The sequence below is a fragment of the Channa argus genome, chromosome 16 (assembly GCF_033026475.1).
Source record: "Channa argus isolate prfri chromosome 16, Channa argus male v1.0, whole genome shotgun sequence".
In the NCBI taxonomy this organism is placed as follows: domain Eukaryota; kingdom Metazoa; phylum Chordata; class Actinopteri; order Anabantiformes; family Channidae; genus Channa; species Channa argus.
The window spans coordinates 20,706,742-20,721,189 of record NC_090212.1 but is presented as its reverse complement, the minus strand read 5'-3'; the positions used below and the strand labels follow the sequence as shown (position 1 = coordinate 20,721,189).

The following is a 14,448-nucleotide window of genomic DNA, read 5'->3' as shown; positions in this document are numbered from 1 at the left end:
ACCTGGAGGCTGTGCCAGTGCTGTTGAAGCTGAGCAATGTTGTTCTGTGGTTCGCTGTTACTAAAGGCTTGGTCCAAAGAGCGGAGCTCCCACTGTAGGGCTGCAGCTCTTTCCTTTAGACCCTGAGTCCTCCTGGCCAGCTGACTCTCTAGCTCCTTTATCTGCATCTCACAGGCCGTCAGGAGCTTCTTCACCTCCTGCCCTGACATGGAACAGAGGTCACGGAGGTGGCTGACCGCGAGTTTTAAACAGTCCTGACCTTCAGGGGTGCAGAGGCTCATCAAACGGTCTCTGGCAGAGTCTAGTTCCTTCATTTCCCGTTGCTCCCTGTCCACCGTCTGAAGCAAAGCCTGGCACCAGAATCGAGGAGTATTACTTTGAACAACATCTCACGTCATTTATTTTCTTCCACAAAAAGATTAAAATTATGTTTAAACATAATTTTCTGTTTTAACAGTTTGATGTTACGCAATCAACACAAACAAAACAACTTTCACTGAAATGACACAGATGCTTCTAGTTTCTCTTAGAACTCCTTCTGAGGGTTTGTATATTATTATCCGACCTTCAAAGTGTTAACAGTGCTGTGCAGACCCTGTCGGTCTGAGGGAGGGGTTCCTAGGCCTTTAACCTGCTCCCTTAGCCAATCCTGGGCTGCTTCATGCTGCTCAACAAGCTGGGTGCACTGCCTTTCCGTCAGGACGCCCTGCTCCAGGTTAGCAACAGCATCCTGCAAATAACAGTAGTTGTATTATCACACACAGTAACTTATTATCCGTTATTTGTTCAGCCAGACAATATAATATTAGACAAAGTGATATTTTGATGAAAGCAGTAATGGATGACTGTGCTGTTGTTGTGAAGTAAAATGCTTTCCATTGTGGACAGAAAGCATTTCAGGCTTTAATTAAGACAGTTTATTTGCTAATTCATAGGAATTCACTGAGGTATGTCATACTTAAACACATCAGCACGTTGTCTGATTATATAAATATTTAATTAATGTTTCATTAATAAATGTACACATGGTTTTGAACCCACAGTTAGCTCTTTCAAGACAGCAGGAACGGACTCCTCCTTAGCTAGCAACGAGGCTTCATGCCAGCTGGGGTCCTGTGTGACCTCAAACAGCTCTGCAGCCTGGGGGTAAACAGCGCGGTACAGTGAATAGGATTTAAACCTTATTCAGCTCAACATGATATTTTGCCAATTTATTTTTTAATCAATAAATGTTATACATAAAATATACAGGAGAGGTAATATGTATGCTATATCTAATATTACAGACATGGTGTGAATAGTTGCATGTCCTTTCCTGAGGTCTTTACCTGTTTGCGGAGGTCTGAGAAGACAGGGGGCAGGTCTGTGCTCTGATCCCGCAGGGTCTGGGCCAGTTCCACCGCCTGCCTTCGTTCTCCTAGGCCGGGCCAGGGAAAGACACGTGGCAGGTTGGATGCCTGCTTCTGAAGCTCAGACAAACGGGCTTCAGTCTGGCCCCGTTTAGACTGATAAGACACCATGCGCTCCACAACACCCTTCAACTGTCTGAAACGATAGACAGCATTAGAAATGTGAAACATAAAACATTCAGTTTCTGAAATTTACTGCAGGGAAAAAAAGTTGACCTGTATGTGGAAAAGGGACCTGAGATTATTGAGAGAAGTGTTTTATTTTCAGCCTATATTCCTGAGTCTAAACAGCCCTAAAAGAATAAGATTTCATCCTGTATGACACAAGTATGCGTATTGTAAAGGTTTTCTAAATGCAACTTGTTTTATGACAAGGTCGTATGACTTATACATGTTGAAGCTAAACTTGAATGCTGTAAATTTATTTAAGATGAAAACAATTTGACTTTATATGAAAATATTCATGTTTATCAACCCAATATTATATCATTATTAACAGCCACAAGGTGTTAACTCTGGATCATGCCATAACCTTTAAGTGGAGGTGCAATTTCCTCTAAAAAACTTCTAGAAAAACAACTTCTCCTACCTCTGTGTCTCCTCAGCAGCCTGCAGAGCGGCTCTCCACTCCTGCTCAATGCCTTTGGCTGTCTTTTGAACCTCCATTTTCTTGTCCTCCTCCAGGTCCCCCCCATCACAGAGACTCTGTGCTAGTCTCGTCAGCTCTGTCACTTGGGCCACACCATGTGGCTTGGAGCTCAAGATGATCTGAATACAAAATCATAGAATTACAGGTGTTATGTGCGAGTGAGCCAGGAACAATCAGATTTGCCTGAAAAAGACACATTACATTTAATTATTTGCACATAAAGATCAAATCATGTTATCATTTACTCATCTAATGATACTAAAATTAATTATGTTATTTTGAACTAAGAAAAAACCTAATTTCTGTTTTAGAAAATACAGGTCACATGAACACGTTATTTACTCCATGTTTTACCTGTGCCGTGTCGAGCCTGTGCTTTATCTGAGCCTGGCTGCCATGTTTGCCTTTTCCTTTGGAATCTGCCTGTTCTTGCAGTGCTTTAAGCCAGTTTCGGAAACTGCCCGTCTGTGTACGGAAGGCTTCGAGTTCCCTGGTGAGTGAGGACTGGAGCTCAGCTTTTCTCAGAGTGTTTTCAGCAGTCTGTAAGACTGTCCTCCATTGCTCCTCTGAGTCTTTTACCATCTGTTGAGCCTCCTGTTTTTTACTCTCCCCCAGGTCTTCCAGGTCAGACAGACTCTGGAAAAGCCTCCTCAGCTCGGTCAGCTTGGATTCGGCCTCAGGTTTGCAGCCTAGGATAGTCTGAGGGTAAAATAAAAAATATAACCTTTTAAATATTTTTTAATCAAAAGAAAGCACTGTTGCCAAAAACAATAACTCCTTTTCACAAAATAACATGAATCTTTTTGTAGCATGATTATGGTAACTTGTGATTCACCACCAAGTACCACAAAAAGTGTAGTGATTAAAATAGGGATAAACAAAGACAAAATATGACAAACTAATTTTTAAGCTTAAATTAAAAAACTAACTTATGCAAAACTTAATTTAGGCAATAGAAATGCAAACGTTTTATGTTAGCACAGATCTGCACACCGTTTATTGTTCTAACTGACCTGTGTAGTATTAATTGTCTTTTCTGGATCTGCCTGACTGTCCAGAGAAATTAAGCTCTGTTGCTTGTCTTGAAGCCAGGTTCTGGTGTTTTCTCTTAGGGCTTCATACTCCTTCAGCTGGTCTTCTAGAGCACACTGCCTCTCAACCTGATCCAGGGCCCGTTTAGCATCTTGTAGGAGTCTCGTCCACTGGTTCTCAGCACCCCTTACTTTTTGTTGAACCTCTTGTTTTATGTGTTCTTCAAGGTCCTGACTACACAAACATTGGCTTTGTCCCCATAGCTCCTGGAGTTTGAAGTCTCCTTCAGGCTTGGAGCCCATAATGGTCTGGCGATAGGATAAAGAAGACTTAGTTTAGCCTATCTATATCTGTAAAATTAACACAACTGTTGTTTGGTTTAGATGCAAACAATAAATTGGACAATGCAACCATAATGACTAAAACCCGTTAACCCCACAATAATCAAGTACTATTTGCAGTGCACTTAAAGTTCACCATAAAACGGAATTACTTAATTTTTGGCCACTGGAGGGAGAAGAGATCCACAACAAGTCAATTAGCCCACAGCCTACCATTTTGACCTAACTGTTAAAGTAGAAGCATAAATGGCTGCGTAGGTATTCTGGCAAACACAGACAATTCAGAGTGGTGTTGATGTCCACCTAATGAATGTGAAGCATTCGATGATAAATAATGGTGAGGTGATTTCTTCATGCACCCCAGCCTACACTGCCTCTGGCTTCTTATCTTACTTGTACTGTTTGCAGTCTGTCTTCAGCTTTGATTTGGCTGCTAAGTGAGTCCAGTCGCTGTTGTACATCTGTGAGCCAGCGCCCAGTGTCCTGCTGATGAGCATCAAATTTTTTAAGCTGAAAAGGAAAAGATACAAACATGATGATCTGGTTAAAAAAGGTTCAGGGAAATCTGCCCTTCCTTCAAGTTTGGCTCATTATTTATGAAGGAGTTTATCATAGATTTTCCCTGAGCGAGCAATGGAAAGATATAAAAACTCTGTCCTTTCTATGATACCTAAAGTACAAATACACAACTTCTATGTCAAAATAGAGCTAATAAATCAAATGAAAATATGTATGTACAACATATTTTACAAGTGATGTAGAATCAAAGTAGGTCTGAGGTCTAGAAAAAAAACAACAAAAAAAACACAAGAGTCCTAGTTTTAACAAGGCTTAATAGTTGGTCAAACATGATATAAAAGGCAGTCCTGTCAGGAAAAGCTCTAAAGATGGACAAAAGACATGTAGAGGCTGTAGCTCAGTTGGTAAAGACCACAAGGTCAGTGGTTTGATTCCCAGTCTCAAGGTGTCCTTTGGCAAGACACTGAACCCCACGTTGCTCCCGGTGGGTCAGGTGAGCACCCTGCATGGCAGTCACTGCCATCGCTGTGTGTGTGTGTGTGTGTGTGTGTGTGTGAGAATGAGAAGCAACATTGTAAAGCACTTTGGATGAAGGCGCTATGTAAGTGGCCATTTAAGACCCATTGAGTTTAATTGTCACAGCTCAGTTATAATTAAAATTGAGGTCAGTATAGGTCAAGAACATTACTATTCCAGCCATTTATAACACTAAGAAGAACCTCGGTGCTTTTTTTTTTTCTTCAGTATGCTGTCAGTGGTAGACGAGGACCGTTGCTTCTTTCGCACACAGTGAAACTGCAACATTTTCCCAAACAAGTTTCCACTGACTTTTCTCACCTTCAACCTTCTCCTCTCAGTCTCCTGGGTGATCTGACCTGCTGCAGCCACATCAACCTGTTTAGCAGTCTGCAGGACGGTTTTCCACTGCTCCTCCGTGTCTCTGACCGTTTGCTGGACATAGACTTTGGTGCCCTTCTCAGTGTCCTGATGGTCACACAGACACTGGCCCTGTCTCCTTAGGTTGTTCACCTTACAGTCACCTTCAGCTTTGAAGCTCAAGATGGTCTGCAAACAAAACACACACACACGGACACACAAAAACATTAAAAGGGAATGGACGACAAATTACCTACATTTTAATCAGAAAGCACATTGCTAAATATCCTGAACTGAGCTAGCAACTATTCTCACACTCCGCTTATCAGGTTTGGCTCCACGTTTTTAGAATAGCTTACCTTTTATCACTTTCCTCAGCTGTACTCACACTCAGAGAATATTGTCAATTTTAGCATAATAACAGTGACGTTTACCATATAGCTTCACCTACTTACTGCATGCTACAGTACAGTAGATTCAAACAGACCTGAGCTGTATGACATCTCTCCTGAGGTGGTGTGTGACTGCCCACAGACTGTAGCTTCTGTTGTTGGTCTCTGATCCAGGACTGGGTGTTTTTACTTTGGGTGTCAAAATCATCCAAAAGATTCTGATGCTCTGCCTGTCTGGCAGTCTGCAGGACTGTGTTCCACTGCTGCTCTGTGTCTTTTAGCAGCTGCTGAACCTCTGGTATGCTGCTCGTCTGCAGATGCTCACACAGGCTGTCACATTGTTTTTTGAGGTTTTGCAGCTTGGACTGTCCCTCAGGTGTTAAAGTCAGAAAAGTCTGAAAGTGAAAACATGCACTCATCACAAAATCAGTGTTTGTAGGAGTAAAGTTAAAACCCCAACACTATGAATGAACCCTGATCCCAAAAACTACAAACAAAATCCAATGCAAACAAAATAATGATGTGTTGAAGCCACTGGTTGAAAATTGTCTGAGCCGTATTAGTACAGTTACATTAATCTTATCTTATACATATATCTGATACATTTTACAACTTGCAAAGATTTCCAAGTCAGACATGGGCTATGAACTCACCTGTGCAATCTTCAACCTTTCCTCAAGCTGCATAGTAGTATCAAGGGACAAGACCTTCTGTCTCTGCTCTTCAATCCAGCACTGGATGCTTTTACTTTGGGTTTTAAAGACATTCAAGTCTCTTTCTGTGGCAGCTTCCGCCTCTGCCTTACTGAGAGCTTCTTCAGCAGCCTGCAAGATCTTCCTCCACTTCTCCTCTGTGTGTCTGACTGCACTGTTAACATCCTGTCTCCTGCTCTCGTCCAAGCCCTGGTTGTCACACAGACCCTGGCACTGTTTCTTCAGATCCCAGAGCTTTGAGTCTCCTTCAGGCCTAGAGTTAAGAATGGCCTGAAGAGCAGAGGTGATCTTTAAGTGAGATCTTTGTCTTGGTTCTCAAAAAACAAACCTTTACAAAATAATTTACCTTAGCAGTTAATCCATGTGAAATTTTAACTCACTTTTGCAATCAGCAGCTTTTCTTCAATTTGCATGTGACCAACAAGAGACTGCAGTTTGCACTCCTGGTCTCTAATTGAGGATAGAATTTTGTCATTCTGGGTTTTGAAAGCGTCCAATTCCTTATGTAACTGGACTTGTGTCTCTGCCTTATCGAGAGCCTCCTCAGCTGTCTGCAGTGCGATCCTCCACTGCTCGTCTATTTCGCTGACCAACTCCCGGAGCTTTTGTCTGTCTCTCTCCTCCATGTATTCCTGTTCACACAAACACTGGCTTTGGCTTCTCAGGTTGTTTAACTTAGGGTCTATCTCTGGTTTGGAGTTTAAGATGGCCTGGTGACACAATGAAAGAAAAAAAAAGAAAAAAAAAAAATCACATGAATCTAAGACTGAAAACTGATGCTTGAGAACAGCTGATCTTGTTTGACTGACCTGTGCTTTGCTCTTTATCTCCTCTGGCTGGGCGTCTCTGACAGCAGAGGTGAGGGGCTGCAAAAGATGAGTAATCCAGGTCCTTGTGCTCTCAGTATGGTTTTTAAACTCGTCATACTCTTCCTCTAGGGCGCTCTGTGTCTCTACCTGTTTTTGCAGCCTGGCCTTCAGGTTTCGGTAACGCTGTATTAAGTTATCACTGTCCTTCAGGAGATTTTCAGCTCTCACACCTCGTCTGCGTACTGATGCCAACAGCTCACAGAGGGTCTCAGCTTTACCACTGTGATAGAAAGACACAAGGTTTACAAGAGGTCAAACGTAAACAAGTGTAGGGGTCAAAAGCATCAGACAACAGGTGGAGAATCTGTGTGTTTCAGTGTTTATGCTTTATGCTCTTTATGCTTTATGCCAACAGTTTGGCTTGTTTAGCACAACAGCACCAAAGTATTTCATGATGCAGTTTAGCTTTATCAGTACAATAGTGCCTCATTCAGAAGGAAACAAAAACCCTGCAGCAGTTATATAGGCTGCATTTTTTCCATTTCACTTATTTTATCTAATTAAAGTCATTTTATTATGAATTCAATATTATGAGGTATACTCTTATAATATTGTAAAATAAGTTACCTCTGTAAAATATCCTCCCGTTATACTATTTACAAAATTGCTACTGCCAATTATATTCCAGAAATTGCAAAAGACAACAACAAAAACACATTAATCATTAGTATATCCCCTGGTAAAAAAAATGTTTTTGTTTTTTTTAACATATGAGCTGGAATATTTAATTTTCTGGTTTTAAGAATGCTGAACATCACCTCTCATTCTGAAGATCTTTGAGGAGAAATTTGACTTTGTCTGACAGCACAGACTGTTTTTCTTTAGTCTGCAGCCAATCACGGAAGTCATCATACTGTTTTTGCAGTCTAGAAGATAAAAAAGGAAACAGGTAAAGTTTCACTGTAATTTTTGAGATTAAATAAATAAATTCTTAAATCAACAATAGAAAAATCTCACGCTTTATTTTGATACATAATGAAATCTGAGTAAATATGATTTAGGGAAACATTTACTTCTCCAAGTCCATGAGGAGATTTTCCATTTCTTTCTGCCGGTTGTGGCAGTGAGTTCTGAACATGCCAACCTCCTCCTGTTGCTCCTTTAGCCAGCTGGTGAGCTCGGAGAGCTGCTGTGGAGGAATCTGCGTGCTACCTCGTTCCAGCTCATCTTTCAACTGGTCTAGACGTCGCTCTGTGTCCTTGGATTTTAAGAATCCCTGATGGACAAAGGTTAATCTGTCAGGTTTCATTTATATTGAGAAGTTAATTTCATATCTAAATTAGAATGTTGAATGGTCAAACATGACTATTAGAACAACAATCAATCCATCAATCCACTGTATGTAAAGTGCCCTGAGATGACTTTGTTGTGAATTGGCGCTATACAAATAAAGTTGAATTGAATGTACAGATTCACTTACAATGAGTCTTTGCAGAGATGTTTCCACATGTGTTATGCTCTCAGGATTCTCAAAACACTCATTTACAGATAGCTGCAAGTCCTGGACCCATTCCTCAAATGACTGCCTTTCATCTAAAGCAAAACGATAACTGTTACCATATTACATGATTAAAAACAAATACTGTAAAAGACCTGAAAGAAGTAGCAGTTTAAAAAGACGTAATTAGTATGTTGGTAGCAGCGACAACTTTAACCCGAAGGTGGGTTAGGGTTGGATTTCTCAAAACTTATTTTGGAATCTTTCTGTGCCCCAGTCATCAAAAGCCACTTATAAAAATATAATTAAATAATTTTAAAGTAAATAAAGTTAATAACTGGCAACACATGGAACACACGTTATATCAATATCTCTCAAAATTGTAACAAAACAATCTACTTGGGACATTGAAGCTGAATACTAACTTTTGATGACCTCGAGCAGACCTTTGTCCCTCTCTTCTCGCTTCAGGTGGAACATTTCTTTGGTGCGAGAGATGGCATCTCTCAGGTTGCTGGAGTCAACAGACAGTGCCTCCAGCGCTTGAGGACTGGCCACGCTTGAAAGTACACCCACCTCCTGGAACACATTCTCAGCCTGTTTCTCCTGAGTCTCCAGGTCCTCACACAAATCCTGTCACAGTAACAGTATAGTTAAAGGAAATGTAAACTGAATGAACAAAATTCTAAATAAAGCCAAACCTATATTAAAAATAATCACATTTCTTTTTTTCTGAAAAGAACATTTTAAGCACTTTTGAATTTTGTCTATATTTCTGACTATATACTATCGATACAGTATATATTATCAATATATACTATTTGCCAGATACTTAAGTTTCAGGTGGCTGATCATCCATCCTTGTATCAAGTAAAATGTTTAGTTTTTTTATCAAATTAAATCAAACTGTGAAAGATGTGCATGTGTTGAATTATTTCCAGAAGCCTATTTAAAAGGTAAGAAGAGCACATGCCACTTCTAGTTAATGTGTGGAAACAGGCAAATCACATAATAAGGTGAACATAATAATAATAAGGTAAGTTACAACATCCAACAGCTGTGCACCTGTATCTGGGATTCTACATTGGGTCCGGAAGCTTCAACCTTGGTAAGACAACACTGGATTTTCTCTACAGCAGACTGGCACTCTGTTATCTTCTCAGCAAGGTGTTTCTTTACAGCTATCAGCTCCTCAAAAACGTCAATGCTGTCAGTAAACAACTCCTTTACCTGTTCCATCCTCTTCCTCAGCTGGGATTCCATTACCTTTATAAATCGTAATAAAAGCAATGCAAGCATTTACTAGTAAGCAGCATATAGTACTAACACTGAGGATACAATCTTAGTAGTAATAGAGGAGATGATATTATTGTTAGATTGTTTTAATTCACCTGCAGTTCTAGTGGAGCCTCCTGACTCTGCAGCATCTCTTGAATCTCTACCAACTTCTTGTGGAAATGTTCAGTGTTCTCTTCATTCGCATGAATCTCATCCTATAAAAATAACACACACAAACAAAATTAAAGGATTCTAACAATAGAGTGTCAGAATGGTTCAACATGTACTTGCCATGAATTGCCATCTGCCCATTAAACACTGTAAATTGTACTTGTGCAGAAATCTTACCCTCATGGCAAATATTTGTTGCTCATTGTGGAAAGGATGGCTCTCTGCAAACAGGGCCACTTTGGCTCCTGCCCAGCTGTCCACCTCTCCCCCCAACATCAGTTGCTTTTCCCATAACTCCAGCCCCACCTGGAGGTTATCCATGTAGGCATCGGTTTTCTCAGTCACCTACAAGAGCACCAAAATCAGCAATACTTAGTCGCATTCTGCTGAAAATAAATATGTGAAGCTTTACAAACTACAAATATTTCTGACAGAAAGAGTCAGTCTCAAAGCAGGGGTTAATCTAATCGAAGTGGGTGAGGTAAAGAATGCTAAAGGTTCTATACTACGACTCTGTGCTCAAAGCTGCAGAATCAAAAGTTAATATTTTATCTGTTGCTTTTCTCTAATACAGTACACTATTAATACATTCTGTATCTAATTTCTAAGAAAACTTATTTCATTGAAACTCACATCCAGCCAGCTGTCCATAAGTTTGTCAGCCTCTGATTCGAAGGAGGTCTCACTGCAGTCTGGGAAAGTCTTCAGTTGGGACTGCAGCTGTCTGGAAACACTTCGCATATCCTCCATACACGTTCCAAGGCCACCTAGCTCCTCCTTAATATCACGGACCTGGATAGATTTAAATGTTAACATCCAGTGAGCCTGGACACTCAGTAAAAACAAGGATGTAATTGGTTTGAAAATTTAAAATTGCTTTGGGCTATGCAGCATTAACCTTACAAGAACATTACAGTATGGGAGAGCAAGGTTTTAGATTCAAATAGAAACATTAATAGAAATGTTTTGTGGCATTACTTTGTTAATGCTTTTCTGTAGATTGTCCTTGCCCATGTAGGAAGCCTTATCATTGATCGTCTGCTCAGCTTTCTGTATAGTGGTGCTCAGGTGAGCGCGGCAGCTCTGAAACTTCTTCAGAAGTTCCAAAATATTGCTGCACTGCTTTTTTCTGGAAGAAGAAGAAAAAAGAAGCAATTCCTCAGTTTTATTTGGCTATAAATGTGCTACTTTTGGTCCAACATTATGATTTTGTAATCAAAATTTGACTTAGGGTCTAAAAAGATTTGTACGAATAGCATAAATTAATATCTGAACACTAATGACACTATTTTAACATAAATACATTTTTATCTATTAGAAGTTGCAATGATTTATTCACTGAGGTCTTAGTTTATGTTTCACTAGCTAACACAAACAGTTGAACTGCAACTGTATCTTGGTTCCACCCTATGTATGTATGTATGTTGTAGTGGCCATAAGTCAGTAGTCGATACATGCTCCATTTATTCTGGTAACTTGAACTGAACACATTTTCCCTGGTTAACCTACTTGTCAGAAAAAACTCTCTGAATCATCTCCCACAGAGTCTCCAGCTCCTCCAGGAGGTGTTCTCCTCCCTGTTTCTCTTGAAGATCACGGAGGTTCTGGAGCTCAGCATACTGGGCCTGCAACTGACCATCCAAATCTGACAGGGCACGAAGCCTGAAAAATATGAGATTACTATTAATGCAATATACCAGATAATTGAACGAACAACTTTTATTTTTTCAAAGAAATACCTTATATTATTTGTTATATGTAGTATAACAAATTACTTAACAGTGTGCCCTCTCTCTCTCACACACACACACACCTGTGTTGCACAGCAGGCATTGTGGGCTCCCTTAGACCTTGCATTTCAATTGCATCTTGTAGCTTCCTCAGCTCCCCCAGCAATGCCCTCTTCCTGACCCCCTGAGATTTGCTCTGGGTATGCTTTTTAAGCTCCTGCTGCTGGCTGGAAAGCCCACTGTCAGCCTCCTCCAGCCTCTTTAGCAGGGCAAGCACCATGTCCAGACAGGAGGCAGGGAAACCATCCCTGTTGACCGTGAGCCTGGCCCCTTGCAAGAGCAGATCTAACTGAGGAGCCTTTTCTTTCAGACTCTCAATGCTCTGCCTTATTAGAGCCAGCTTGGAGCGACAGTCCTGCAGCACCACAGCGTCACTGCAAGGTGCACCTTGGACTCCTGACACGTCTTCATCCACAGTCCGCAGAGACATAAGGAATCGGTCAAGGGCACGGGCAGCTGCTTCGCTCTTTTGAACCTGCTGTCGGAGCTGATCTAAGCTAATCCTGTGGGTCTCAACCTCACGGGACAGAGGGAAGCGGTCTCTTGGGTCCAGATCGCTGGATTCCGAGTCAAGACGGGACAACTGGTCCAGCTCACTCTGAATGTTGTCATCCAGTTCCTATCACATAAGGACACATGGTGAATTGTGACTTGAGATGGCAGAGAAGTGTGGGACCTACAAATTATTCATTCCAATCATCACAGCTGAATTTACAGTTTTTTGATTTTGTCATTTTGAGAATTTGAAACACTGTATATGCTTGATTAACAGATTGACCAAACTGAACACAAAAAACAGATATCCAGGGCATACGACAGACCTTGATATCTTTCAGGATGTTGGTATTGGTCAGTGTAAAAGCAGTGATGTCTTTGGGCTGTCTAAGGTAACGGTCCAAACGCTCATTGAAGTCCACCATGTGGTTCTCTGTAGAGTCAATCTGTCTGAGGGCAGTGCCAAGAGAGCTGCCTCTTCTCTGAAAGTTGGACTGTTGGTCACGCCACTGCTCCTGCAGCTCTGCTTTCTCTTGCTCCAGTCTAGTGTTCCCACTCAGCTGGGAGCACTGGTTTGCATACTCAGACCACAATGTCTCCGTCTCCTGCCTCAAAAACTGCAAAATGAGGAGTCAAACTCAAGATCATTGGCATATCATAGGGATTTATTTAATATTTAAATTCATATCTGTTTGTGACGTACACAAAGTTGTATTGTACCTGTATTTCCTGCAGTTGTGTATGCAGGCCCTTAAGAGACACAGAATCAGAGGGGATTTCCTTGATGCTCTGTTCATTTCTAGCCAGCTGGGCTTGCAGAGTCCTCTTGGAAGTCTCATATCTAGAATTTTTTTTAAGTTAAAACAAACAGTTATAACAAGTTTTGTTCTATATGCTCTAAGTGGACTTCGCTTATCAATGCCTAGAGCGATATTCAGTCTACCTTTCTAAAGCCTCTTTTTTGGTGGCTTCTTCCTCTATAGATGCTTGTTTTGCAACCTCTTCATTCTCAATAGCGACTGTCTTTATTGTCACTTGAGACACCTGAAATAGAGCAATAGCAAATTATCTATTAACACATTAGCTGTTCAGTCATTGGCTGTTAAAGATGCAAGTTACTCAGTCCTTGAAAAAGCAGGTTTATTAAGACGAAAGCATTTCAGCAGTAATGATTCATACCTCAGCTGAGACATTAGGTTTATCACTTGGTTTTAAGGGCTCATTTTGTACGGACAAATCCTCACTGAAAACAACAGGAGGCCTGTAAAAAAGAAGCTATGATTACAATTTTGTTTGTTTCTTTTTTTACATTACATTTTTTACATGTCAATGTGCCATGAGAGCCAAAAAGATTCTTCAAAACAAAATCATTTTAATACATTTTATTAAGAGAAAATCTGCCAAATGATGAGATTCTGTGTGCAGCCTCTTTGCAGTGATGGGATTATAAAACAAAGTAATATGTTAAACGACGTGTCAGTTCTCTAAGGTCTGATTGCTCAATTGCTGCTGTGTAGACAATGCAATCTCACTCTTTATAAGTCCCACCTTGAATCAGGGTGTGGTGCATCTTGGTCTCCACTAAACTGATGCTGGATGGCAGCCAGCCTCTTCTCACACTCCCTCAGCTGTGTCTGGGCCAGCCGGTGAGCTTCCTCAGGACTCAGGGTGTCACACAGTTCTTTTAAGGCTTCAAGGTGGTGCTCTGCCTGGGTGAAGCTGCCATCCTCTGAGAAGCAAGCCTGGTCAATATTAATGGAGTATAAACGTATATAAGTGAGCAGGGTATGGTAATCACTGCATTTGCAGCCTGAACATTAATACCATCAACTCCATACAAGTTTTGTTTGTGTTAAGCCTTTTGGTTATTTGTCTTTTTTAAAACATACATAAACTTACAACAAAATATTCCTCACTACAACGTTATCGCATATTCACATTTTGTGATCATTCTTGGATAAAATAGCTTGAGAGACATATTGCAACATATAAACCAATCCCCAGATGGCAACAGGTAACACATGCTGCACAAGAAATACTGGCTGTTGTTTGAATCTTTTAGTGAAATGCATCGTCTGTTTGCATGGTACCATAAACACACCCCAAGAAAAACAGCACTCAAACAGCACTTAAAGAGCAAGAGAAAGAACAAAAAGCACCGGAGTTACAAAGTCCAAGTGATAGTCACCTTGGAGGCATAAAAAGAAGAGGGAGATGACAGCTTAAGGAAGCAGAGCACATAAACAGGCTGTATATCCATCCACCGAAGCACACTTCAAGCTAAGCCAAGCTAAGCCTTGGTTCTAGTATTCTAGCTACCTGGACTTGTTGCTCTAATGGGGAGCTTAAGTGCATCTCACACTGCAGGGCAGCTGTGTTAAAGTCTTTCCTTGTTACTTCAAACTGTAATTGTTGCAAAAAGCCTGAGATCTCAGCTTTCACAGCCTGGGAGATAAAATAGATTAATATATAAAAC

The 14,448-nt window shown here is 40.8% G+C and overlaps 1 protein-coding gene across 1 annotated transcript in view; it reads right to left on the bottom strand.

The window, feature by feature from the left end:
- The window catches only part of syne2b (spectrin repeat containing, nuclear envelope 2b), a 121,491-nt gene that overhangs the window by 83,670 nt on the left and 23,373 nt on the right, over positions 1–14,448 (bottom strand). The window contains exons 23-52 of the mRNA XM_067480370.1: positions 14,292–14,417; positions 13,521–13,714; positions 13,152–13,233; positions 12,916–13,016; positions 12,693–12,813; positions 12,299–12,589; positions 11,501–12,096; positions 11,197–11,349; positions 10,666–10,816; positions 10,321–10,479; positions 9,865–10,032; positions 9,630–9,731; positions 9,304–9,504; positions 8,664–8,871; positions 8,221–8,333; positions 7,814–8,016; positions 7,559–7,666; positions 6,741–7,020; positions 6,312–6,641; positions 5,872–6,201; positions 5,314–5,613; positions 4,788–5,015; positions 3,825–3,941; positions 3,072–3,398; positions 2,413–2,757; positions 1,999–2,177; positions 1,329–1,545; positions 1,042–1,140; positions 566–730; positions 3–350 (exon numbers count right to left, since the gene is read on the bottom strand). Coding sequence (XP_067336471.1) covers positions 3–350; positions 566–730; positions 1,042–1,140; positions 1,329–1,545; positions 1,999–2,177; positions 2,413–2,757; positions 3,072–3,398; positions 3,825–3,941; positions 4,788–5,015; positions 5,314–5,613; positions 5,872–6,201; positions 6,312–6,641; positions 6,741–7,020; positions 7,559–7,666; positions 7,814–8,016; positions 8,221–8,333; positions 8,664–8,871; positions 9,304–9,504; positions 9,630–9,731; positions 9,865–10,032; positions 10,321–10,479; positions 10,666–10,816; positions 11,197–11,349; positions 11,501–12,096; positions 12,299–12,589; positions 12,693–12,813; positions 12,916–13,016; positions 13,152–13,233; positions 13,521–13,714; positions 14,292–14,417 — 6,342 coding nt within the window. The remainder of the gene's footprint in view (positions 1–2; positions 351–565; positions 731–1,041; positions 1,141–1,328; positions 1,546–1,998; positions 2,178–2,412; positions 2,758–3,071; positions 3,399–3,824; positions 3,942–4,787; positions 5,016–5,313; positions 5,614–5,871; positions 6,202–6,311; positions 6,642–6,740; positions 7,021–7,558; positions 7,667–7,813; positions 8,017–8,220; positions 8,334–8,663; positions 8,872–9,303; positions 9,505–9,629; positions 9,732–9,864; positions 10,033–10,320; positions 10,480–10,665; positions 10,817–11,196; positions 11,350–11,500; positions 12,097–12,298; positions 12,590–12,692; positions 12,814–12,915; positions 13,017–13,151; positions 13,234–13,520; positions 13,715–14,291; positions 14,418–14,448) is intronic.